This window comes from Lathamus discolor, chromosome 1 (genome assembly GCF_037157495.1).
Source record: "Lathamus discolor isolate bLatDis1 chromosome 1, bLatDis1.hap1, whole genome shotgun sequence".
Classification (NCBI taxonomy): Eukaryota; Metazoa; Chordata; class Aves; order Psittaciformes; family Psittacidae; genus Lathamus; species Lathamus discolor.
Genome location: NC_088884.1, coordinates 27,510,702 through 27,538,515, shown reverse-complemented (window position 1 = coordinate 27,538,515; position 27,814 = coordinate 27,510,702). Strand labels below are relative to the sequence as shown.

Below are 27,814 nucleotides of genomic sequence, written 5' to 3'. Positions count from 1 at the left end.
GCTGTCAGAGCGATGGAGGAGGAAAGCTGGATGGAGCTGGTTGTCCTCCCTTGCTACACATAATTAAAGAGAACAAATATTTGTCACTAGCTTGTGACTCTTCCACCCTGCATATGAGAAAGATTCATACTACTTAAAGCACTGTGTAACTCAGTGCTACTAATTCCCCAAACTCCCACTATACTAGGATCTTGTCAGTTTTAGCGAGAGATGCGGCATGTCGGATTCTGTTTCCACAAGTACCTTATGAAATAAGGGATATGACTTGCAAGAAGATTCAAGGAAACCCAAATCTCAGGGGTCTAAACACAGCCTGCTCTGCTGCCTGAGGAAAACACCATGCGCTTCTAAATGAGGGCAGCCAAACTCAAATGGAGCCGTCTTCTCCCCCGTCACACTGGTGCAACGGGAGTAAGCCCTTTAGCATGAGCAGAAGTGATGCAGGCTTCAAATAACTGTCCCTAATCCTCACGCTGACTCTTTGCAAGCACAGATTTGTCTGCCTCAGGGCAGCTCTGACACAGCAGCAGAGGAGAGAACCTGTACTTCTGCCTTCAAAATGATGCTGGGTGAAGTGAACACCCCCCTTGCAATGGAATCACAACTCTGCTGCAGAATACACCTATGGGAGTATGCCCACATTAGTACTGTGGGTTCGACCAGTGCTGTTGGGCAGAAGAAACACTGGAGGGAGAGTGTGGATGGCTGAATACGATGTTGGATCAGTGTGGGACAAGATTTAATCACCCTCCACAAGCTCCAGGGATCTGTGCTTTCCTCATTGCTTTTCTTACGGGACACAGGGTGGGAAGAAGGATAATTTCCCTGGCTTATTTCTAACCAGCAGATGAAAGGTTGTGTGTGGGCCACCCCGTGACCACTGGCACTAGGCATGAACTGGGTCCCTAAGAAGCTGTTGGCTGAATTTGCCCAGCTTCATGCTGCTCCTGCCATGGCTCTATGCAAGAGGACATGCAGGTGGCTTACAGATGTCCTTTTTGTGTCAACACTCTGCTGCATGCAGGTAAAGTTGAAGCGCCTGCAGTCCAAGGCTGTTCTCATGCTCCTGCCCGTGACCAAGAGCTCAGACCAGCACAGAGACAATCTCTTCCTGCACAGATTTGGGAAGGGCAGGTAACTTTTGGCAGCGGCTGCAGGCAGGACAGAGGTGCGCACCTGATGTGAGGTGCCTGTGAAAGCTGCCTGCAAAGTCTGCATGCTCTGTTCCTTCTTTCTTTCCTGCAGGTGGATTTGTCCTGCTTGTGGGATTCAGAAACAAGCGCTGAGTTTTCCTTCCAGGAAGGCTTCCCGCAGGGAAGGCAAGGCGGCTCTGCTGGCTGAGCAGGTAAGAGCAGAGCCACAGGCATAGCCTTCTCAAGGGGCTCTCCACTGCCCAAGGGGCTGTGACATGAGTCACTGATGTGCTGCTTTCGGATGAACCCTGCTGAGAAGTGGCTCTAGCAGAGTTTCTGCCTTAAAATACACAAAGATAGTAAAGGAAGGCCCAGAAGGGCTGTAGCTCTGGAAGGGCTTTTGGCTGGGATATGTCCCAGGTTCTGGCAAGCACTGGGTCAGTGAAGATGAGATGTTTGTGCCAGCCACTAGCACGCTGTTGTGCTAGGACCAGTTGTGATGCAGCATCTCACAGCACAGCAGCTTGCCATGGCACACAGTTCACAGACTACATACAGCTGCTGGTGGGAGGGTCAGGGATGTGATATTCAGGGGATGCACAGCCACCAGGCGCTGCTGCATGGGGCGCCTTTGTGGGTCTGTGCTCCCAGCTGCCACATCCTACCCACTGCAAACATGCATAATTTCAGATGTTTGTCCTCAAGGGAGGTTTTCAGACTACCCCCCACTGTAAAATGAGAGAAATGAGAACTCCTGGGGTGCAGGTCATTTCCTCCTAGCACAGGGCAGGGGCTCGCAGCGTGGCAATTGCTCTGAGCGCCAGTGACAAGAGGTACCAGCACCCGCACTAGTCATCCAGGCGCAGCGAGGTAAAGCAAAGTGATGTTACTCCAACAGCGCTCCTGCAGCTACCGGTGTGTGTGGGGACTGCAGCTCCCCTTTCAGCTGCACTGTAAGCACGTAGCCTCCTCCATTGTGGGGGCACTCCTCTGAGGCCTTTCCACCTGTGATTGGTGGTGGGACCTTTGAGACAGATAAAACCCCTCATTTCTTCAAGTCTAATCCAGTTGTGGAGACAAGGGCTCAGAGAGGGGGAAATGGTTCCTCCTTGGGTCTTAGGGAAGAGCTGGCTAAAGCCACCTGTAGTGAGGAGCAGAAGAAAGAGGGGGAGGCTTAAGGAAACTTTGCAGAAAGGCTTTTGAGCCTGGCAGAGAGCTGACAAGGCTTGGCTGGGGAAGCTTGAAAGCTGTGGGGAAGGAGGTAGGATATAAGCAGATATTGGCACCATGGTAGCATGTTGACTGAACAGGCTGCAACAATGGGTGCTGTGCACGTGTCTGGGAGCAATGAGAGACCTGCAGAAAACAGAACGGAGGCAGTCACCAGGATATCTTGTGTGAAAACTGCCTTAACATGCTGGGATTGTCAGTGCTGAATCAGAGAGGAGGATCTTCATTAGGGACTGTTGCGACAGGACAAGGGGTAACGGGTTCAAACTTACACAGGGGAAGTTTAGATTGGATATGAGGAAGAAGTTCTTTACTGTAAGGGTGGTGAGGCACTGGGATGGGTTGCCCAAGGAAGCTGTGAATGCTCCATCCCTGGCAGTGTTCAGGGCCAGGTTGGACAGAGCCTTGGGTGGGATGGTTTAGTGTGAGGTGTCCCTGCCCATAGCAGGGGGGTTGGAACTGGATGATCTTAAGGTGCTTTCCAACCCTAGCTGTTCTGTGATTCTGTGATCTGCAAAGTCTAAGCTGGAGATGGCCAGGTTTAGCACCACACTTCCCTTGGCTTTAGTGTAAGCACCCTCCCTGCCTGCTGGGCCCTGCCTGCAGCCTACTGCTCTTGCAGACCTTGAAATACGGGAGCTGAGGTCATGGACAACACCCTATAGGGCTCGTTTTGCCCAGAATACAGCCATTTTCTATGCTGAGCAGTCCAAAGCATCAGGCACAAGTGTCCCCTATCCAATGTCCCCAGAAACAGCCGCACACAGAGGTGTCACAGCTCGCACCAGGAGCCCGGTGCCCACGTGTGCTGTACCTCACCAGCGGGGCACCTCTGGAGCTGCCGCACTGAGCGCGTTGTCAGTCAGGGGCAGGCTGGTGGAGCCAGGGGCAGGCACTCGCCTTCTGCTGCCCTGGAGCCTGGCATGGCTCCTCCTCGCCGTGCCCTGCCAGCCTGTCCCCCTGCCTGTGAGCAGCTCCCTGGCACAGGAGCAGTTTGCTTTGCTGTCGGGACCTGCTCCCGTTTGAGTTGTTTTAGCACTGCTGAAATAAAAATGAAATAACGGGGATGGATAGCTTATTTCAGGATTATTTCAGCCCGGATACGAGTTGGGTTTCAGTGGACTGATTTATACCAAATACTGCTCTGCTACATCCACGGCTTATCTTTATTATAAGAGTGAAAATAACTGTCAACAGCAGGTTTAAGCCAGCTCATACAGGAGCTGCTGGAAGGAGCCGTGTTGTCCCTCAGGGTCAGGGCTTTGGACTGGATTGCAGGTGGGTGTATGTGCTGTGCCCAAGGCCTCTCTCCCTGTGGCCATGTCAGTGACTCACGTCAGTACAGCACAGGCACTGCTTCAGCTCAGGGTTCGAACCCCAGATGATATCACACCTATTTCTGTAAGGACAAGGTGCTACCAAGGGTTGTGTGACTCAGCACCGTGGTGGAGGTGTCTTAGGTGGCAGACTCGAAGGAGGGAAATGAGTCTCAGAAGATGAAAAAGGACCTTTTCCACCTTGCTAAAAATAAGTTCAATTCTTAGTGAAATCTCACTTAATTATGAACTGAGAATCTAAGTAGGATCTCATCCTGGAGCTTACTGAGCACAGCGACTGGGCCTCTAGCAAGACACTCAGGATATAACACATCGTATGGTTTAGACTATGCACATCCACACCTTAAATCTCAGTTGTGACAAAGCCAGGGAGATGCCAGTACAGGAGGACAGCAGCCCTGCATAACCTGATGTGTGCTGTGCTGTGAAATCCCACTAACGATCAGAGATGTCAGCTCAATCACATCTTCCCATAAATCTTCTATAGTACCCAGGCAAACGTTATACCTGGCTGACTCTTGGGGATGGGAATCTTGATATTGCTTTTACCTCATCTGGGTCATCCTCTGAAAACTGCAGGAACGTTGCCTAACTAAGATATGGAGAGGACACCATTATCAGTGCTGAAATAGTACCAAGGGAACCAGATGATCTTAAGGTCCCTTCCAACCCTTACTATTTTAGGATTCTATGATCCCATAGCGTTAAGTAAACAAGGAGTGGCTCCATGCTCTTGCTTTTCGTAAGACAGTTCGATGGAGAGAGATTGGAAGAACATCATTAAGTGTCAGCACAAAGTTGCTCAGCCTTGTGTAGGCACAGATGTTTTGGCATCTTTGTGCCCAAAAGCCAGGCTGCAGGTATTTGGGTTGACTTCACATGTTTTCAGGTCACTTCCAGAGCTGTTGCCCACTCAGGCCTTGGCAGGTGTGTAGCTGAGTGTCAGTTATCCAGAGCCAGGCCAAGCCCTGAGGAAAACATGAAAAATGTGAACCAAATGGTAAATTACAAATAAATATCGGGAGGGAAAACTCCCAAAAGCTTAGTATTCCTTTCTGAACTCTGAACTCAATATTAATTCACCTGAATTGGGCACTTAGGGCATGAATTTCTATTCTGCACCTATCTTGTGGAGGCTGCTTACCAGAGCCAGCAGCTATGGGCTGTTTCTGAGGACGAGGATGCTCACGGGACTGGAGCACCTCCTGTATGAAGACAGGCTGAGGAAGCTGGGGCTGTTCAGCCTGGAGAAGAGAAGGCTGCGTGGGGACCTCATAGCAGCCTTCCAGTATCTGAAGGGGGCCTATAGGAATGCTGGGGAGGGACTCTTCATCAGGGACTGTAGTGACAGGACAAGGGGTAACGGGTTCAAACTTAAACAGGGGAAGTTTAGATAGGATATAAGGAGGAAATTCTTTACTGTAAGGGTGGTGAGGAATGGGAATGCCCAGGGAACCTGTGAATGCTCCGCCCCTGGCAGTGTTCAAGGCCAGGTTGGACAGAGCCTTGTGTGGGATGGTTTAGTGTGAGGTGTCCCTGCTCATGGCTGGGGGTTTGGAACTAGATGATCTTGAGGTCCTTTCCAAACCTAACTATTCTGTGATTCTGTGATTCTATGCTGCAAAAAGCACAGCAGCTAGCAGAGTGGGATAAGACCTCTTCCTGCTGTTCCTTTGTACCCAGTGTAACTTGCCTATAAAGCAGAAGGCTACCATTGCTTGCAAACTTGCATCTGTTTAGTCTTTTATTACTAAAATTCTTCTTGCCACCTATACACTTCTAATCCCTTTAAAACATGGCTGAGCTCTCAGTTGCTGTGACACCCTATGAGATGGAGGACCTCATCCTCAGTGGCATGTGGCTGCTGGCATCAACCTTTCTGCTGCTGCTGCTCAGTGTTGTTCAGCATGCTGCCCTACAAACACAAAATACCACAAGTGGGGGTTAGCTAATGCCAGGGACAATGCTGGCTCTGAAACAGAGATGGTGCAGGCGGTGCCCTGTGATTCCTGAGAGCTCTATCTTTTCCATTTAAAGGTACTTAAATGCCAGAAACAGCACTGCAGGCATATGCTGAGAGAACTGAGAGAATCAGGAGTTTGTAAGAAATTTGGTCCCCTTGTATTTAAAACTTGAGAAGAGGCGTGATGAGAAGAGGTGCAAGATGCCTGTTGCTGAGCTGTAAAGGCTTCTTTGTGCTGAATCATCTGGGCTAAAAAGAGCTCTGGCTCTTTCTTACTAAGTGGCCAGAGGCTGCTGGTAGACCCCACGGAGACAGCTTTTGTTATCCGAGATCAGCAGCAGGGAGACGTGTCTGGGTCCTTTTGCTATACCACAAACTGCAAAAGGGGCTTGGAGTGAATATGAAGTTTCTTCTTTCGCTCTCCCTCTGTTTTCTGCTGAGCTGCAGTTGGTTTGCTCTAGACCTGAGCCAGAGTGCAAGTCAGCATTGGAGCGGTGTAGACTTAGTGTGGACGTGGCATTGCAGGGTGCTTGTAGAAGGGAGGTGGGGATGTTGCACCTCTAAAGTCAGCGCTCAGATGTGACTTTTCATTACCTTGATGAAAGAAGGAAGTAGCTGTGGGATAAATGTTCCTGCTTAAAAAGCAACCTCTCAACAACAGCAACCATCTACCTCTCAATGTGCTCAGGCAGCCCCGGCCATTGCAAGCTTCCAATTTTGATAGAACTGAGCCATGCCCCAGAAAGCTTCCTGCAAGGGCAGGTTTTACTGGGACGGAGCAGTTCAATAGCCTGTTTCCATTAGTGCCTGCAAGACCAGGCTTCCTGGGAGCCCTCGGATGCTGCAGCACTCCAAATAAACTGAAAGCCTAAAAAAGGAAACAGTGAGTGGCAATAGCATCATCATTTTCTTCATTTCAGTGAAATTGGATGTGGTGCACTTATGTTCCCTCTTTCTGTTGGTCTTCCCAGACTGTCTCAGGTGAAGAGAGGACACTGAGTGCTTGTATTGACAGCACTCACGGCTCTGCCATCTGGAGCTATGGTTTTCAGAGGCAGCCTGGTACTCACACAGGTATGTGCTAGCCCATGGGGCAGGTTAGGTCAGGAGCATCTTCTGGTTTATTCAAAAATTTGTGGGGGACACTGTTTCCATTGTTGGCAAATATGAATGTATTTCCTATAGAGGATGTTGTCCACACCTGCACAGGAGGAGGTTCACCGGGCAACCAGGCAGGAGAGGTGCACAGGACATGAGACACCTCCTGCCCTGACGCTGGATGTACATGAATTGATGAGCAGCCACGATGTATCATACCTAACACAAGTCCCCGTAGGAGGGTGACGTTATCACCTTACAGGCAGGAGAATTTATTTTAAAGCAGTACTGATTTGACTCAGTCAATCTCATGTTCTTGTACCCACCTACTCATGCAAGGGGTTTATCCAAGCCATTTGACCAGCATGCAGACACAGGATGCGTGCGTCCATCTCCGCAATGACTTTCAGATGAGGGATGGTCCCATTATATCCTAATCAAATTTCTTAGGTGCTCCTCTTAGGCTGGTGACTGTGTGCTGGCTCTGGATGGGCCTTTTATACCTTCTAGCTGCTGGCAGCAACTACACTGTCCATCCTGCTGCACCTCTGCGAGTTACTAGGATTTATTCCCTGCCCTTTGTTTCCTGACTGTGTCCCACACAACTGCATGCTCTGTTGTGTGTGCTGGCATCTTAGCGGGCACCTCATCAAGGTCCCATCAGCTCCTGCCATCCTTACAGCATTTACTCACGGACTCCTGCATTTGGTCCCTTCTAGTGCCTCACACCCAGCCATTACCATTCCTTCCCCGTTCTTACCAACCTTCCTATCTCTATTACTATTACAATCTTGTTCTGTCTTTAGAAGACACGTAAATCTGTAAGAATTTTTTTCTGAATGAATTCTGTAAGAGATGTTTTTGTGGGGGGGAATTAGCATTATGGACATTAAAAGGCAGGAAATTGTGTATAATTCTTTTTAAATCAGCTGCTTCAAGGGAGAAAATAAATGTTTTTGAGAACAGCTTTCCTTTATATGAGAAAGCAGAAGCTCCATTCCTCTCTCTTTCTCACACCATCTGTGTTTATTAACTCTGACTATTTTAGAAACAAAACATTCTTTACATCTTCCACTTAATCCAGGCTAACACAGTCCACATACATAACCACCCGTGCAAGCGCAGGAGCCCCATAGGAAAATAAGATGCAAAGCTCTCTGCTCCACCTTACTTGTTTCAAACCTTGTTCTTGCATAGTTTCTTTTGATGCTCCTGAGTTTTTCTATCTGGTTTTGCCAAAATGTGAGTCCATGTGGCACCTGAGTCCAACTAATGGTCTTTGAATAACCAGTCAATAATGACTAAGTAATAAATGAATAACTAAAAAGCCCCAACAGTTATCTCCCACCACCCATGGGTTATGATCTACCTTTTGTAACCTGGTTTGGGTCTTCCAGAGACCCAGGTGTCAGCTCTGTTATGAAAGTGCATTCTGCTGCTCTGCAAAGGGTTATCAAAATGGGAATCAGCATTAGAAGTAGCGTAGTATGTTTATTTGGAAAGAAATACTTCAGATCAGTTAGTTGTAAGGGACTTTTTTTCTCCAAATACTCCTTTTTCCCAATATTAAGTTTCTGAGTCTGTCTTTAGAAAGACTCTGAATCTTTTTAGCTCTGATTTCTGCTACTTGCCATATATTAGCTTGTTTCTCCAGCACACATCTAGCATGGCACATGCATTTTCCACTCCAGCGAGTGAATTATGGCGCTGATGTCCAGCAGGTATGTGTTTTACTTGCGCATATTTACCAATAATTCTTTAAAAGGAAGACTTTTTTCTTCCTAGGCTTTTCAGATGCTACATCTTACACTGTTGCCTACAAACTTCTCATAGTGCAAGGAAAGATGTTTCTAGTGGCAGCAACCATTAATTCAGATGAACAGAAATAAACAGAAACTCTGAATGTGCACAAACCACTTTTTCAGCCACAGAATGTCACAGTCCTCAGTCTGTGCGAGTCAGAACTGTTGTCCCTTGAGGGTTGAGCGATGGGTGCTGGGCAGAGCACACCCAAGCAGGAGTGTGGCAAGGACATGTTGCAGGCTCAGCTCTGCACAGGTCAAGCTCGCTGGAAGGGCTTGAAAACACGTACACACGCTCATGCTGCGCCCACGTTTGGGGCGAGTGACACCCACGAGGAGTCACAGCAGTGGCCTGTGACATCCCAGTGTGGGGCTGCTCTGGTTTTGTACTGACCCTCTGCCAGGACCAGCTGGGCTCCATCTATGCTGGAAGGGTGGCTGCTGTCACCCCGGCTCTGGATGATGGAGAAAGGTAGGGCTTGGGGGGACCACAGTGATACAGAAGCAAAGACATCCTGAGAGCTAGGTCTTGCCTGATTTTCAACAGATTGGCATTTACATTTTATTTATACATTTAACAGAAAACAGGTACTCAGCAGTAAGACAGGTCATGAACCAGCAGTAATATAACATAGATCATACCTGATGTAACACTTACTGTCAGGAAAACTCTGTACATAAGCCTGAAAGATACCATGCATGGAGTAAGCATGAGATCGCTCCCCAGGTGCTGTCCCAGGGAGCTCTCGACATTCTGTCAGCAAGTGAATTTTACCATTTAGTTCACATTCCTCCTTTCCCTGTAAACAATTGTTCTGGATGTAAACTGTCAGGAAACGCTATGATGGGACAAACGCTCACGGCTATGCAGAGGCCATGCCAAGCTTAACTCCAGAGGTGGCCAGGTCTTGGGGCTACATCCGCATGGCTGCCTGTCACCAGGGCAGATGGGCACACAGCTCCTTTGGGCAGGGCTCTTCAGCAGTCGCAGCTCAAGCATCCCTTCCCAGGACACGCAGCAGTGCCCAGCACAGGCACTCATCCTCCACACTTGTTTTTACTCATTTTCCCCATGCTTGACCAAAGACCTTTCCGTCCTGAGTAGGAGCAAACCTCCGTGCATGTGGCTGCTCAGTTCTCCTCTAGGTTGAGCTCAGCTGTGAAGGCAGGGTGGACTTTCAGACCTTTCTAGGTGGAAAATCAGGAGTAGATCTATAGTAGCTTATTTTACCTCTTGAACTGCACATGGAAACAAATAACTCAGTGCAGTGATGTCCACTGGGTTAATATGAGGTTAATATTGAGGCTGTGTTACTTTTCCAGCTTCCCTTTCCAAACACAGGAACGGCCCAGTATTGCAATAGGAATCAGGCAGGGACAGTGGGGCTTGGGATATTATCTTAATCATTAAAACATTTTATCAATTTCAGAGCTGGAAATACATATTTTTTAAAAGCACAGAGCCCAGAATGCAGAACTCCTCTTTTGCAGGCAATCCCCTTACCAGGGAATGGTGGAATATGTCACAATTCAGATTACTGAGTGGCCAATCTACACTTGAACTTTTAGACCATCTTCTATTGCCTCCACTGCTAAGGCTCAGTCCAAGCTCATCACAAAGTGATTCCTCTTGCAGTCGTGTGAGCATGCTCCCATGCAGCAGCAGGCAGCTATGGGAAGGGCAGGCTGCCTCACATGCTGCTGTGTGCTGAACAAGGAACCTCCAACTGCTGCAGTTGGGTGGCTGCATGGGAGCAGAATGCCCTTCCCAAGCTGCTCCCTTCCCGTGGTGTAACACTGGAGTCCTCTGGGGCCTGTGGAAATGGGATACGTCTGATTCCAACATCAGAGAAACTGCTTGTGGGACACTGCAAAGGTAACACTCCTAGTGATGCATCTAAAAGCCATATCGTTGCTATGAACTGGACCACCACAGGAGAAACAGATTTCCTTTCTTCACTAAGGCCATTAATTCCCAACTGCTTTCTGCGGCAGCCCTAGCTTATGCCAGCCTTGCCTTTCCTGGATCAGCCCTTCCCTTAGCTGGCACAAGTGTCTGTAAAACAGTGACGGATCAGAGCCACCAGGACTGTATTCAAACAAAACCTGAAAGGATACCGAAAAAAACAAACAACGCAAACAAAAACAACAACAAAAAACAACAACAAAACCCCACCAAAACCACCAAAAAAAAAACCCCAACCAAAAAACCCCCCAAAAAACCCCAAACAAACAAAAAAAGAGGTTAATTTTAACCTGGATCAGTTCCTCAATCCTGTGCTCCACATTATCAGGAGTAAAGTAAAACATCAAGTAAAGAAATGATACAAAGGAAGAGTGAAAAGCAAATGATGTGTGAAATGACAGCCTGAACTATAACTGGATGGACATAACCAGTCTCTGTCACTTGACTTTAGACAATATAAAAGATCCTCTTTAAGCTGTCAAGTATTTTTCTAGCCTTAAGTAACTGCTTCTCTCTCTGAAACAACCTCCAAAAATGGAGAGTGGCAACAGTGGCACAGGAAAATGAGACTGGTACTGTATGTGTATGGGGACAACATATTGTATGTACACATATGTACGCTGTACATACATATGTGCATGCACAGCAGCTCTTGTTCAAGTGCCCAGCCTTGTCCTCAGCTCCCTGAGCTGTCCAGGAGACCCTGGAGGGTCAATGCTGTGTTTTCTTTCCTGACTTCTAGCAGAAGGACTGCTTAAAAGAATGAGGATTTAGAGGCGGTGACAGTTAACCCCGGATGATGTGTGTCCCGGCTCGCACACACTGCTTGGACTGGAGCAGATTTATTCCACTCACAACTCCAGCGAGTGGTACTCACAGCTCCAGCACTGCCAGCCAGCCCTTCACTCCTGATATTCCCCTTCTGCACTATCTGCTTCCCAGTTTCTGGTGGGAGAGAGGCCAAAGCCGGTGGCTCTAGGCCCACTGCAGGTACATTTTCATCTCTGGCATCCAATTCCAACTCTTTGAATGGAAAACAAAAGAAGTGCTAAGCTGTCACATCCAAAGTGTCCCGGCCACGTGGTCCAGGTTACCAGCACCAGTGCGTACCACTGAGCTAACTGCACTGTGGGAGCTGACACCTGGAAAGCAGGTTTTGCTCCTTCTGGAAGGTATCACCAGGGATTCCTGCTGGGATGAAACACGGCTGTGTGCTGTCACTGACCCAAGTAGGGCAGGAAAGCCCCTTTTTGGGTATGGGATGTTCAAACCCAAAGCAGGGAGATGGGAGCAGCCCAAAAGCAACTTGACCTTCAGTCTTGCACAGAGACCATGAGACCCTGCGCTGCTCTGGGGTTTCTGAGGTGCTCTTGGTTGAGCAGGTCAGTGTGGTCCTTTCCTCAGACCACCAGGAAAATGACTGCAACACTGCTATAAAAACCAGAAATAACTGAATCTTCAGGACCTGCAGAGTCCTACAGCTCCAAAAGTGATAATAAACTTGTCAAGTGTCCCCATCACTCTCTAGTTGTAAAGAAACAGGATAAACGTAGGGGAGAGTGAGAGATGTACTGCAGGGTTGGTATTTCAGGGTATGAACTTGCCTTTCAATTAAAAGCAAGGTCTTGGAGTTTGGGGAGAACCTGCACTTAGTTCCTGGGTTTTTGCTGCCCTTTTTATTTACAGAACAAGCTGCAGAAAGCAGTTGTTATTTTAGACCTGAATATTTTCTGTCTGCGTGCTACTGCCTACCAGAGAGTTGGGTTTTCTTTTTTTTTTTTTTTTAAATGATGGCTAATTTTGTGTTTTGAGTAGGAAGCTTCAACTCCACACCAGTTCCACACATGCTCTCCTGCTATCCAACAGTCTGGGCAAGACAACCTGCAACCAAGACATTCCTCCACTAACCTCTATGGCTTTTATTATTGCTCACCTTACTGTGGACTTTGAGAAGACATGGGGACTATCTGAAGCAGTTTAAACTTATTTAGTCTTTAAAACGTCACTGGGATACAAGGAAGCGTCCCTGTATATCCACTCAGCTCCAGTTTTGCTTCACTGGTTGTTCTAACCAATGAACAAAGCAGGGAAGACAGTGCCAGGTGAACTGCCACAGTGCGGGGAGCCTGCCTCTCCCCCAGCCTGCATTAACCACCTCTGTTCCCATTCCAGACCCCTTCCCAAGTCCTCAGTCCCCTCCCCACGCCTCTGTGCTGCTTGTCCTGCATCACCCCAGTGCTCACAAGAGATGGTACTCTAAGCACCACCCCATCTCACTCACGTGTACGGTGGCAGGGAGCACAGAGGCAGTGTTGAGCAGGAAAAATCTCTGAAAAGCAGCAGATTTAGCAATGTCTTGCACACAAAGCAAGTCCTAAAGCAGCAGCCAGGGAAGGAAGTGTCCCAGCCCCAACATCCCCCCTTGTCCGTCTGTCCACGTTGGCACAAGGGAGGAGGCAGTGGGCAGCTCCAGCACTGGCACCCTCAGCCTGCTTAATGGCTCATCCACTGGCAGCAATGAGGAGGAATAGTGCTTGGTTTCATCCCAGCATCTGCCCGCCAGGCTTGCTCTTTAAATAGGCTGTCAAGCACAGATAGCTGTTGAATCAATATGGATTTTATTCTATAGCCTGTGCCTGGTAGTTGTCAATGACACTTCTGCTGGCATGGGGTGGGCTGTGCCACTGTACACAGGGATGGATCTGGGCTAAGAGGGAGAGGATGGGTACCAGCGCTGACTCTTCAGTGCCCATCTGGGATGACTGTGAGAAAGCAGCCAAACAGGAAGACTTAAAGAGATGGCATCTCTGTGTTGCCACTGCCTGCCTCCCCAGCCAGTGCCAAGCATGCATGTTGCCAAGCACAGAGGAGAGTTTGGGTATACTACAGTTGGCCAGTCCTTTGGATGAGATGTGAAAGCAGGGGCCTCCTCCATCAGCCTCACCGAACCTGCTGCGTGTCCCAAACAGACTGTGAAAATCAGCCACCATCCAGATCACTGTCTCCTCTTCCACCGGGCAGCTTCTCATGCGCACCCCAAGGCTGTAAATTGCTGTGGATAATAGCCGCGATGTTTATCTGGACTGTGGCTGCCTGCCTGTGCTTGCGCGGAGGGTCCGGTGGTTGATGGTCCCATTGGGGAGGTGACATCCGGCTACTTGGAGCTCGTGTACTTGGTGACAGCCTTGGTGCCCTCTGAGACAGCGTGCTTGGCCAGCTCTCCTGGGAGCAGCAGGCGCACTGCCGTCTGGATCTCCCGGGAGGTGATGGTGGAGCGCTTGTTGTAATGGGCCAGGCGGGACGCTTCTCCAGCGATGCGCTCAAAAATGTCATTAACGAAGGAGTTCATGATGCCCATCGCCTTGGAGGAGATGCCAGTGTCGGGGTGGACCTGCTTCAGCACCTTGTAGACATAGATAGAGTAGCTCTCTTTCCTGCTCTTATGCCGCTTCTTATCACCCTTCTTCTGGGTCTTTGTCACGGCTTTCTTGGAGCCCTTTTTGGGGGCAGAGGTGGACTTTGCTGGCTCTGGCATCCTGACAGCTCTTTCTCTGGGTCTTGGAGCTGCTTGGAAAGAACACCAAGAAAATAAAATCGTTTTTTATTCTTCTACAATATAGCTTTACTGAGAGATGAGAGAGTCTGAGTCAGAGACAAGAGATGGCTCTGAATTGAGATAAGCACCCCATGACCCTGTGCAACCATTTCTGAACTGCCAATGACAGCTGCTCTGGTTTGTGCATGGTTTTCTGTTGTTTTCAGTTTAAATCCCCATAACACTGGCCTTGTAAACACCGCTGAACCCAGGCCTAGTTGGCATCTACTTGGTAAGTATGGGCTGGAGGGTGAACATATTTCTGAGAACATCACTGCAGTTCCAAACAAAACACTAGCTGCAGCATGGGTTAAACTAAGTCTTGCTGGAATGGGCTGGAGAATGTTGTAAGATATCACCTTTATATAAGACCGGTTATTTTATATGGTTATTACAATCTCCAATAGACCTTTTTTTTCTTTGCATGTAGGTAAAAGCTTATTTTGAGGGTGCTTGCATTCCTGTGGCTGTTGTTTTATACCATGTATTCTAGTGTATATAAAAATCATACAGTTTTAAGTTAGCTAACTGAGCTCCAGGAATCTCTCTCAGTGTTCACATTAGTTACCAAAAATACCACAGAGCAGAAAAGCTCAGAGATGGCAGGATTCACCTGGCAGAGGAACAGGAATGTGGATAGGAGTCAAAAATCAAAGCGCTTCTGGGCTATTTGTTGATGGAGAAAAGCTACATGGACTGGAATTGTTTCCTGCTCTTCCATGCTTTCTGCTTTTGAAGGACTGGGCCTCTGCTGACTAGTTTACTTCAAAGATGCTTCATCCTCTCTCTGAATTTTATTTCATTAGGCCACAACCTGCAGAGCCCTGATGTACAGCCGACTGCTGTCACCCAGAAGTGCAGTAACAGGACAGTATGTAAACCTGTCACAATGCTGGGTGCCCCCCCTCCCACTCCCCAGATTTACATGTGCTTTACTATGTGGGTCAAAGGAATAACTGTGTCAGAACCTGGTAAATGGTTTTGTGTTTCAGAGGACACCTTGAATGCTCCTTTGAAAGGCAAGGTTTCTCCAGGCTTTGCTGGAGGATCAGCTTCCAGCAGCACCTCAGGGCTTAGGCTTTTACTGCTCTGCACCTCCTTTGAAGATGACCTAGGAATTAGTCTGGTGGCCAAGACAGGCTAGAGGAGAAAAAACAGCTTCAGGGCTGATAGCACGTGGGAAAACAGAAGTAAACTGGGGGGAGAAAGCTGGGATATAACATATGGTCTGTACACACAGAGCATCAGAGAGGGACCTAAACAGTGCCTGTGCCAAAGCAATAGCTGCATGCTCAGCCCTGCCTCTCCTCCTTGGTAAGGAATGAGATGCCGGCCTCTCTCTTGGCCTTGTTTCTCCACTGTTGCCTGCATCTGCCAATCAAACCGTGACACAGCCACCTCATCCCGTCTTAATTTTCCCAGGAGTTCTTCTCATTGGAGGCGTTTGGAAAGGCAAGTGCTGGACTGCCGCAAAGTCCTGGACGCCCTTCAAAACTCTGGCACCTGAAACACCACATTTTCTTTCTCTGGTGAAACCACGATTTTTCTCCCTTTCTTCCTCTACTTGGGAAGAAACACTGGGGAAAGAAATTCTCTATCCCTCTTGTATGCAGACTCAAAACTATGTCTTTTCAATGGAAAGACATTTTTCCAAGAGAAGAAGTAACTGAGCACTTGTTTCTTTTTCACTTCAGTTAATTTCCTGACTGAAAAACACCAAAACTTTACTGTTTCTTGGGGTTTTTGAAAAGTCTGTCCTTCTAAAAAGTGTATTAAGTACATTTGTACTGCAGCTTTTGAAGAATGGATACAGTGCCTAACAGGCCCCAGAGTGATTTCATACGTCTCCAGAAAATGTCCCACTACAGGACATCTCCATCCATTTGACTGGCTAATGCCAGGCAGGGCAGCCAGGATCTCACTCTTTTCCCATGCACAGCCAGGATGAGGGAAGCGATGATGCTAAAGTTCAGAGATTAGCACAAAAGCTTCAGTGCCCTTGCTTCCCTCCATCCATTTCTTTGCAGCCTACCGTTAAACAGGTAAATAACACCTTCTTTGGGAACAGGCTGTCTTCCTTCCAGGTTGTTTGGGCAGTGCCTAGCACAAAGAGCCTGACTGCATTTGCCAGGCACTAAATAAATAATGTTAATAATGGTCCACAGTATCACCAACCCTTCTGTCAACAGCGCAGCACAATCCATAGGCAGCTGCTGCCCTGGTGTGAAGATATGGAGAGGTTAATAATTACTAGATTTGTGTTTGAAGTGTTGCCATCACGACTGACTTCTCTACTGTGAGGGTGACCCAGCAATGGCACAGGATGCTCAGAGAGGTTGCAGGGTCTCCATCCTCGGAGATACTCAAAACCCACCTGGATGTGGCTCTCAGCAACCCAACCCTGCTATGAGTATGGGCTAGACTAGATGTTGTCCAGAGGTACCTCCACCTTCAGCCACTCAGTGACCCTTGGTGACTGAAGCTGGGCACTTCGCACCTAAACATGCTTTAAGAGCTGCATTCCTCTGATGGACATTTACTACATGACACTGCAACCAGAGACTCCCACAGGGACCCCTAAGGAGGGAAGATGGTGCTCATCTCCTCCTCTTCAAGGCCAGGTTGGATGGGGCTTTGAGCAACCTGGTCTAGTGGAAGGTGTCCCTGCCCATAGCAGGAGGTTTGGAACTGGATGATCTTAAGGTCCTTTGCAACCCAAACCATTCTGTGATTCTATGATTCTATGATCTCCAGGTGAAAGCCAGTGAGGTCCCTGGGACACAGGGTATGGCCATGCAAGAGGAGGCACTTGGAAGCATCACAGTAATATTTGGAAGGTTTTGGATATTTTGAGGAAAATCTTTGAGCACATTTTTCCCTTTATGGTTTGTATGCTGTGAGTCAACCCGTTATCAGTGCTGGCACATTTTCCTTCCTCAGAAAACCAACAACAAAACAAACCACAGCATTTCTTCCTAGCCAGCTCCAAGCAGCAGCCTGCCTGCCACTAGAAACCAGAGCAGCGCAGAGTGACAGATACATCTTCCTTTGTGTTGACACCCCTTTCTTCAGCATCATTAAAAGGAAAATGAACTGAAAACATATTCAAAGATACAAATCACCGCAGTCTCTCAGATCTGAGCTGGGAGAGGAGCCCTGCTGAGAAATCCCATGAGCAGCCTGATGCTGTCTCTGTTTTCCCCAGGCCTGATATATTGATGGAGAGAGAGACAGGCCAGGAAGCTCCCACACCATTTTTGTTCATTTTTAGCCTTGCTGCTGAGTCTGCAGGGCCAGTGCCAAGTTGATGCCAGCAGGGATGACCACGAGTGCAGCCAGCCTTTTGGATCTCCCCTTAATCGGTGGTGGAAATAGCACCCTGATTTTTTTCCTTCTTTTTCCTATTAAAAGCTGTCCTTGCTGTGATGAGCTCTGTGGCCCCCACTGTAAATCCCTATGTCCACTGGGTTGCTCCCATGCTGTAACTTCCTAATCAAACACAAAAGTTGGTTTCTAGAATCAGCACTTTGTTCGTAAGAGGTTAATGTGAATAATAAAACATTTGTAGGAAAACCTCAAGCTCTTATCTTCAGGCATCTGATAATCTGATATTTGCTAATCTTCAGATAATCTGTTTCAATCCTTGCTAGAGCAAATGAGAGCCAACAGGCAATTTGTGTTTATTCTGCTCCTTAAATAGCCATGTCCTGTTAGTTCTATCTACTTATTGTCCCTTTCCTTAGTTTCTCTTGCTGTATAAAATTAACCTGGTTTTAATTGTACACATGAAGAAACGTAAAGGGAAAATTTGCTGCTGCTTTTCAGTTCACTCTCTATGAAACACAAAGAATGGTAACATATTAGGGAATGTTTCCACTGAAACAAAAAGGCTTTTTAATGGCTTCATGTGCTCTGAAACGCTCGTAAGAGCACAGACAGCAGATCTGGTAAATACAGTTACAAATTACCAGATGTCAGCAAATGACTCTTGTTGGAACAGCGTTATTTCTGCAAACTGCAAATCCCCTCCCTTTTATGATGTACAGACATCAACCTGGAAGTTCTTATACAAGAATAATAAAGCTCATCCAACAGGTGATATTAATTAGCAATAGGTGAGATAACAAGCTGTGGGGTTTTTTATGGTTACTTGATAGCAAGCTCTGTGTTAGGAAGTAAAGCAGATCAGAAACGGGATGAGTCACTGTGAGACATCAGTGATGCTGCCTCATGTGCAAAAAGTGACAGTCACATTTTGGACTGGAAAGAGTTCTTCTCTTGGCATGTTGTCTAGCATGTGATGATGAGGTAGTATTTGCTTTGAAGTAATGAGGAAGAGAATTTCCTAGAATAAGGTAAACTAGTCTGAAATGCCTGATTTCTTCCAGTGGTGGATGGGCACAGAGATCAGTTTTGGTATCTCTGGTCTCCTCCCAGGTAATCCAGTATCCATAATAAGGCCCCATCCCCAATCCCACACACTCTGCTGTGTTTTATATGATTGCTCCTGTGAAGTTATCATTTAAATGGCTGACTTTTAACCTTGGATACACACACACAATCCTTCTAGTGAAAAGATCAATGCTCGCATCTTGAACCATAAAAATATGTTAAAACTGAAGATGCCCCCTCCTCCTTAACATACAAACTTACTCCCTGATACAGATACACTGTGTTCAAAATTAAACACAAGCAGAACAGAGCACTGAGATACACTGGTACGTAGCTTTTTGACTGATCCTTATCATTGCTTGTGCTAGCACATTGCCTGTGAGCTCAGTACAGGATACTCCCTACAGTAATATTTTCTTTAATTTTACTTTTATTCCTAGCATTTCCATTTATGATTTTAGAAAACACATTTTTCATCACCAGCAGCAGCTATAATTTCTTGTACTACTACCCAGGCTGCAAGCACATCTCAGGGTTGCGGGGGTATCAGTCAGAGATGTTTATGTACAAAGTAAGGAGCAGGACCCTACATCAGAGCTCTCTGCAGAGAAAATAGATGCAATTTTTAAAGAAAAGAAAACCTAACCTGTGAGTCAAGCAGAGCACAGACAGTGCTGTAAGAAGAGTAACTACCAGGAGGCTAAATACTGCTGTCCTTATTCTGATTAAAGGAGTGCCTGAAGGCAGTGGGGATTTAGCCTGGGCCTGAAACCACAAATACGATGCTTAGAGATGGTTATCACCAACAGCCAACATTGATTTCCACTGGAATCCAGGAGGCTTGGTACTTTATAAAAATCAGGCTCCTCCACATTTTATCAAGGTTTTATTACTGTGAATAAATGAGTACTTAAAAATGCTTTAGTATGACTTTTATCTGCTCTTTATGAGAGCACTCATTATCTACCTGCTTTGGAGTATCTGTGATCTACACACTTGGCCAGCAGGACCTAAAACATGTAACAAGGAGAAATGAAGTTTGCTATAGATCAATACCTGTTAAATGTTTACGAGAGTACACTCAGCACCAGCATCTGCTACAGCTACACTCCAGTCAGCTTTCCCACAGAGTACCAGGGTTTAAGAGAAACCTGTATTACTGCAGCCATCCTCGGAGAACCCCCAGTGCTAACACAGCCCAACAGAGAACACAGCCAGGCTCACTCCCTTCCTGGGGTTTTATCAATAGGTCAAATCCTCAACACAACCTCAGCACAAGCTTCCTCTCCAGGTTTCAGTTGTCAGGATTTGCTGCTTCTATCATGAATCCTTTCCTCAGGTTAACAGGCTTTTGCCCCTTCCATATCCCATTTCGCCTTAACTGGACCCACTGAGGTCACCCTGTCAGCAGCAACTGTGTCCTGGTGCAGGGTCTAGCTCCTGTCCTTAGACTAACTCAGCAATGTTGCTATGAAGGCAGGGAGAAGTCAGAGCCTGCTAACCACCCCCAGGCAGATGATCTTCAACTGACCTGGAGCAATCCTGTTGCGCAGGAGAAGCAAGACATCACAGTAGCTCAGCTACTCAGCAGCACAAGCTGTACTATTTGTGACCCGCAAAGTGCAGACTATTGGAACTGGGAGCAAGAACACAAAGCATGGGTGACTGGGGTCTGTAATACCTGCTACGCATCAGAAAGGTGCTTTACTTATTCCACGATGCCCTATGCTGTTCAAAATAAAACGTGCAGATTCAAAATAAATTGCTCTGTGCCATATAAAGATTGAACATCACTTGATCTTTGACATCATCATTTCAATTCACCTGGAAAAGCAGAAGCTCACTGAGTCAGCTGTATCTACATAACTCCTACAGTGGAGCCATGGTCTCTAAACTAATGATTAATAAGCCTAAAGAACTGCTACAGCATTTAAGCAAACTATTTTTATGGACTTTATGGAGTAATGCGGAATTATCAGAACTCTAGAGTATTCTCATTGGTGCTGAAAAAGGCACCCATAAAAAATGTGCTAATTCAGCCATGGCCAAAAATATGAGCGAAGATACAGCCCAACACCTGCGGGCCATAAGGGGAAAGTGAGTGGGAGAGGGAGAAGCAGCAGTCCCAGGAGATGAGGGCTGCTTGTGAGTTAAGGCAGGAATTATGTGGGAACCAATGCAGACACGTGTGGCACCTCTTCCTCCCACATGCCCCATCCCCAGGTTTCAGAAGGTTTCTATGGCTTTTTCCAGTGCTACAGATAATTTGTGTAGCATAAAGAATCAAAGCAGGGATTGTACCCCAAAATGTTAACTCTGTCCATACAGCATTGCCTGGGAATAATGCCCAAGGATATAAAACCATGCAAGTGGAAAGCTATGTTTCCAAATTAGACTGAAGATTAGACCAAGGTCATTAAGGCTTTTAATGTGCTGGGTATGTTACAACGTAAGTAATACTACAGTCCTCAATGTCATGGGTGAAATAAGCCCAGCAACATATTCTAACAACCTTCATGCAACGTATACGGGTTTAACGCACGTATACTCAACAGACCTGGGCAGTGTCACTAACTCTCCCTCTATATGAGGAGAAAGAGCCAGGCGAGGGTCTGATGTGTGCAGCTATCAATCATGACTGACATCCCTTCTAAATGAGAGTCTCTAACTTCAATCATCACTTGCCATTTACTTTACTCACATTACAGCAAGCCCTGAAAAGGATTAAAAAATATTAGTGGAAAGCTTGCAGCTAATGAAGAAGTCCAGAATACGCGAAGGCTGCTTTAGCATGGATGTAAAGCATGGCTGCCTGAGCACATGCAGTGTGAATGTAGGAGCTGTTGAGTACCACAGGGGTACATCCAAAATGACTGCATGCCACACCGCAAGCTAAGGGCAGCGAGTGGCAGAGTCAGATTTTATTGCTACAGGATACTGAAAATACTGTAATGTGTGTATTAATTATTAATTTTGCATTGTAGTAGCAATTTTACTGTAAAATGGAGATGTGTGACTATTACTGGAGCCTGCGGGGAAACAAAGATAAATGTCCTTCCCCTGAGCTCACATCATCCAATAACCGGATGGGGAATACGATCCAGGACTGCTGACACCTTTCTCTGCTGCAGCCACTAGATCACATTACCACAGGAAGAGAGTCCTCTGAGAGTTAGAGGTCATCTTCTGTGTGAAGCAGGGAAATGGAGACCCTGCTAGATGGAAGGAGAGGAGAAAAGCATGGCTAGGACAGCACGGCAAAGCTCCTCTGAAGAAGGGAGCTGGCTGCTTTCTAGAATAGACAGGGGTGAGCACTAAGGACACAAGAGTTATTGAAAGTAAAAATAAACTCCGGCACAAGAACTGCTAATAAACCATTCTGAAATGTTCATAGATAAATAGCTCTACATTACCAGATAATGTCTTTCTCTTCTATGTTGTTGTGATACTGAAGATCTGTTATCAAAATGCAGAGGTCCTTGACTTTGCACTTCTCTTTCCTTTATTATTTTCTTTATTCTTCCTTCCTTCTTTCTCTCACACCCATTACAAGTGCCAGGAGGTTCAAAGCCCCAGCAGGTTTGCTGCTGCTAGGTCTTGCCCAACATATGGTATTTGTACAGAGACTAACACATTACTTTGAACAACTATGGGGTTGAAAAGCTTGCAGTTCTCCAGAAACACTGAAAAAATGGCTTTTGGGCCAAGTGAAACCATGTCCAAATTCCACATCGTACAAACTGCCTGTGAATGCTGTTTTAATTTAGCTCTAATTTGCAATAGCATCATCATCATCACATGGACATAGTGTGCTAGTCACTATACTGTCAGAAGCCAAAAAAGGCCATCTCTCTTCCAGGGAAATCAAAACATAATTAGGGCTACGTCAATATTTACGTCAGGCAGGGGTGCAAAGAACTCTCTGCTGAAGTCTCAGTCGCAGCCACTAGACCAGCAGTGAAGAAAATGGGGGTTGCTGGACAAAGTGACAGCCCCAAAATGCCAGCAGCTCTGGCTGGTCAGTAGCAATTAGAACACCTGTAAATGTAAGGCTCACTTTTCAAAACACAGAGGGGTCTTCAGAGGCAGCAGGTTTAAAACGCCAGCAGAGTGCCACATTATCTGTACCACACTGTTATTTTTAACCATCTGCAGCTCCATCCTCCTACATTCACTTTCCTCCTGAGGCTTCTTTCCACACCTTTGTTTTTCCCACTGCTGCAGTCTCCTGACCTGCTTCTTTCTCAGACGCAGTGCTCACCCTTTGCTCTTTTCCCTGCTGGTGCCTTTCACAGCATGCACCCTCCACAGAGCTCATTAGTGCCTCTGTTTGAAGAGGCACATCTTTCTTTGCAAGTGACTCCTGAGCCCTTATCTCGAGTCATGCCCCAGTTATCGGGCAGGTGCATCGATAAGAAGGATGATCAGTGCTGGGCTGAGGACCCATAGTGCAGGAGAGGAGAGAGTACGGATTAATTCTGGTGTGGGAGAAAGAGGAAGGTGTCACAGAAGAGCAAGACAGCTGCAGCATCTTTATCTTCAGGGCAGAGCTACTGAATCTGCAATGCATTTTAAGGCTTATACACATCTAGAATAGAAATAACCTCTATCTATATTGGGTACAGTCAGCAGCTCATTCCTGATGGGATGCTCCCTACCTCCTGTCTTATAGCACCGCACTTCTTACTTGGTCATTTTCTATGTCCCACAGAGGATCCAAAGAGGGTTTCTCCCATTCCATCAACATGGCAGCAGCTTCCCTACCCTTCCTTCATCCACATTTGCCAGCAGTTCACTTCAGTTTTTGGTTTTTCCCTTTCCTTCCCATTCCTTGACTCTGCCTGCCCTTGTGACAGAGAAATGAAGAGACTCTTGAATCAGATGCTTTCCCTGGCCCTTCCTCACTCTATGATTTCTCTTTAAGTGCCAAGCTCCAGAGCAGTCTCAGCTGCCCTCCCTGCACCTCATGTCAATAATTTCTTCTGCAAAAATGTCACATGCTTTTCTGCTCAAGCTCCCTCTCACTTTCCGGGGTAATTCACTGTATTGCCACTTTCGTGTTTTGTTCTCATTCCTATCTTCCTCTCTTCTTTCATGCAGTATTTTCTGTTTGACAAGTATCAGTCTATGACAGTCTCTCTCCTCACAAGAGACAGGATCACATAGGTTATATGAACAGGTTATAAGGAGAGGTTTTATGTGCCCCAAAGCATGTACATTTTCCTCTGTTGCTCCAATACAAACATTGCCTCTGCCATCAAAACTTTGCCCTCTAAATCCTTGGTTACTGTGGCTACAACCCCTCAGTTTCTTCCTCGGTGCACATCACCTGCAATGATTATCTAGGGGATGGTCCTCTACCTTCAGCTGATGCACCTCAACTCTCCAGTTGTGGCACATCCAGATGTGGCCAGAGTGGCACATGTCACGTCAGACATGAGGCCTCTGCAAACAGAAACTCTCTTTTCCTTAATCCTGGGTTAAATAACACAGAAAACTTTATAGCAGTGGACTGCCTGTGCATTTTCACCTAATTCAGAAAAAAACCCAGAACACCATTCCTTTTCTATAAGAAGCTTTAAGGCTGGTTTGAAAGGCAAACAGTCCCCCACTGACAGATCGCATCTTCAACAGGGCCAGTGAAATAGTATGACAAGGGTGGTGATTAACTCTCCCCAGAAAGGAAAATGTTGAGTCGATGTAGGTGGCATATAAAACCCCCCACTCTCTTTATGAGTCAGGTAAGCTGCCAGAAAGCGCAGGTGGAATCCGTGGGATGAAGCTGTTTTCATTCCCGCCAGTTAGTAGTACGCTTTTGAAAGACAAGAGGAAAGTTTAATTATTAAATCAGATTTTTTTAAAAAAAGATAATATTCTTATTTAAATAACAAAATCTAATGTTTGCCCTTGATCCCCAGTGATGCTGTTTGTAGTCACAGTGAAGGGGAAATACTATTAAACAACTCCACCTCTTACGCCCTGAGGTTAACGTAGCATTTTTGGGTTATGCATCTATTCTTCCATCTCCCACCCAATGCACATGATCCTACAGTCACAGCATTCTCCTCTCCCTCTGGCTCCAGAAAAAAGGGAAGCTGATGAGCCAAGGTCCCAGTCTCACCCCACACAGAGCCCTTTTCAGAGGCAGAGCTTAGCTCTGATGAGAAAACTATTTCTCTCCCAATAGCTGCACAAGAATGGCTTAACAAACATACAAAACAAAATAATTGGAAACAAAGCATTTTGTAGGGTCTTACTTTGGATCAGTTCAAGGGATAATTCAAATAGATTGCAGTGTCCCCTACCTAAAGTTACAGACTTTTCATAACCAAACCCCAGAAATTTAGGAATGTGAAAAAAATGCCCTTAGGTCCTGGAGTTCAGGAGTTACAGCCCTCCTCCGGCACTGTCAGTGGGAGCACAATAACTGCTCTGATCACAGTGCAGCCTGACTGAGCTGCTCTCACAAGTCCAGTTCTGAATTCAGGAACATTTCCCACAAAGCTAATTCTTTAGTCTACCCAATACATGTGTTTGATGATGGGCAGGAGCAGCGTATTTCAGGTACTGAGAAAGGGACACAACAGGACCTGACTACCAGCATGTGTCATTTCTTTGAGTCAGCTGGAGAATGGAAGATCTGGAGTAGAGACAAATGCATACACACACGTATATGTAAAGGTAAGGATGGAGGACGACAGTGACCAAAGGAACAGTGTGGAGAAAAAATACGAAGAGGAAGGTAGAGTAAGGCAGGGGACTGAACTGAGATGTCAGAAAACAGACAGCAAGACAGGGTATCAAAACAGAAAAAGAAGGGGGTAGAGGAAGACAGAAGAAGACATAGGGACAAAAATGAGAGAAAAGGCATGAGCAGACAAAAAGCGGGGAGAAGAGGAAAGGTAAGCAGCAGAATGCTTGGCAAGAAAGAAATACCAAAGCATAAATAAGACAGAGACAAGAGACACTCAGAGGGGTCATAAAGAAGAAAGACCTTGAACAGCAGAGAAGATGAGATATAAGCAGTTGGAGGAAAAAAATCACCTGCCAGAACAGCACTTCTGAGAGTCACGGGTGAGAGGTGCTGCTGCCCCAACAAGGGACAGAGACAAGCCTTGGGAAGTGACAGGCTAAACCCAAGGAGAAAAAGGGATGAGGCCAGGAGAAGACAAATGATACCCTGGTACTAGGTTGCTGTCTTCTGTCTAAAATAGAAATCATGAAGGTCATTGAAATTGCCACTTAGATATTGCACCTGAAACTGAAGAAAAACCCCACTTACTTTTCTCAATACAATAATTCTTCCTCCTTCTCCCCCAGTGTTGGATTAAATTAATTACTGTACACTTCACAGTTCTACCTCCCTGCCAGGGAAGAAAACCCCATTATGCCTGAAGAAGGCCTTGCTCTCTGGCTTCTTTTGCCTACAGAGGCTTCTGTAGGAAACTTTCAGTAGACAAAGCTGGATTTCCTGCAGCTCCAAAATCACCATGGTGGAGCTGGGTATCATTAGCAGGATGAGGAAAGCAAGGGGAAGCAAACAGGGGCGTGCACTCAAAGAAAAGCTTTTTTTGTTTTTATAATTGGGAAATCTTGCCAATATAAAGAAAAAATTGCTACTGGCAAGTAATCTGTCACTCCTTTGCACACTGAATAACAGGAATATGAGAGGAGGGTGTGGGACATACATTCATAGGATCAAATTCTGTTGTTAACATGTGTTCAACATCATAAAAACATAATCAGGAAAATAACACACTATAACACAAACACTATGGAGGCTATAGAGAAAAACCCCAGGAAGATCAAACCGTGTTCCTGGGGCAGCACCAATCTGAGAAATCACAGCTTTATTAGTAGTAACAGGAGCAACATATGGAGATGAATGAAACCATGTTTGTAAATGCGATATGCAATTGCACACTCTCGCTTAGCTTTCCTTTTTCACGATCTGACTCAGCCTCCACATAGTTCCACTCCCCCATCTTTTGATTCATAAATTCTTGATCTCAAAAAACTGAAGCGTTACAAAGCCGGCATACAAAGGGCATGATATGATGGGACGTTGGTGAGTTCAAAACGTGCCACTGGTCATCACCCTGCAAATGGACAAGTCTGGCAGCAGAGCCAGAGCCACTGTCCCGAGGGGTGCTGGGGGATGCCGCGCAGCACATCACGGCTCCCCTCCATTGCGCTAGAGACAGGCGCTGAGGTAGACAAACCTGTTACAGAATTGTGTAACACTGCTTACGCTGCACGGCAGCCACTCCGTGGAGCAGTCCCTGCATCACTAAACCCTGAGGATGGGACATGAGAGCAATGAGAAATAAGAGGATATCTCATGGCATATGCACCCTGTATGTCTTAACCTATGAAAAAGAGATCCGGGTTAACAGCAAGCAGTGCGAAACACACCAAACAGTGCACAAGCAATGTTGTACAGCCCTATATGCTTAGTAAATTATTAACAATACACAGTGTTGACATAGAGGTGTCTGTATGCAGGAACAGCACCTTCCCATTGGGCCTGGGTTCCGCAGCGTGTGTGAGGCTGTAGCCAGCCAGCCTAGCCCATCAGCACCACCGACCGGGCCAGCGGCGCCCCCGGCGGAACTGCAGCCCCCGGCCCCCGCCGCCTTGCCCAGGCCCGGGCATGTGCTTCGCCCTCAGCCCCCCGTTAACCGGGGCGCGGTTAGCTCCGGCGCTACGCTTGCCACAACGACAGCAAAGCACAGGCAAGGCTGACGCGGTGTGTGTGTATCTGCCAAGCCCGAAGCACAACGAAGCCCTGGCCGTGCCGGGCTCAGGCACCGCTACCCGTGCGCAGCGCTACGGTACAAGCTGCACCGCAAAGAGCATACTTGGACAGCGCAAACCCCGCTGCAGACCGTGCCGGCGCGCAGCGGCACCGCAGCCCGCACCACAGCCAGCCAGCGCAGTACGGAGAATCTTGCCTGCTACGCGTCTGGGCTCCTCCGCAGGCGCCGGGCGCGGCGGCGGGGCTGGGGGCTGCTCGCTGCGGCTCCGCGCACAGCCTGCGGACGCCGCTCCGCTCCGCTCCGCGCAGGGCGGACCGTGGGGCCCGCCTCCGCGGCCGAGGGCCGCCCCGCTCCGCGCCGCTGCGGGCCGCGCTGGGCCGGGCCTCGCAGCCCGCGTGCCGCCCCGCCCGCCCCGCCTCTGCGGGCTCCCGGGGTCCCGGGGGGCGGGGCGAGCTGCCGGGGCGCTGCGGCGGCGGCTGCGCAGGGCGCTCGGCACGGCTTCGGCGGCGGCGGCGGACGGGCACCTGCGGCCGCCCTCG

General features: G+C 47.4%; 1 protein-coding gene across 1 annotated transcript; it reads right to left on the bottom strand.

Moving 5' to 3' along the window:
* Positions 1 to 9,079: 9,079 nt before the first annotated feature.
* LOC136007536 (histone H2B 5-like) lies at positions 9,080 to 27,610 on the bottom strand. The gene is made up of 2 exons (XM_065665390.1): positions 27,471 to 27,610; positions 9,080 to 14,093 (listed from the first exon to the last, which is right to left on the bottom strand). Exon 2 carries the CDS (start codon positions 14,062 to 14,064, stop codon positions 13,684 to 13,686), a length of 381 nt encoding a protein of 126 aa, XP_065521462.1. The 5' UTR covers positions 14,065 to 14,093; positions 27,471 to 27,610; the 3' UTR covers positions 9,080 to 13,683.
* Between the last annotated feature and the right edge of the window lie 204 nt (positions 27,611 to 27,814).

What these genes read in the sequence shown, in the direction of transcription:
- LOC136007536 (XM_065665390.1), bottom strand. Translation starts at nt 14,064, where the DNA reads ATGCCAGAGCCAGCAAAGTCCACCTCTGCCCCCAAAAAGGGCTCCAAG.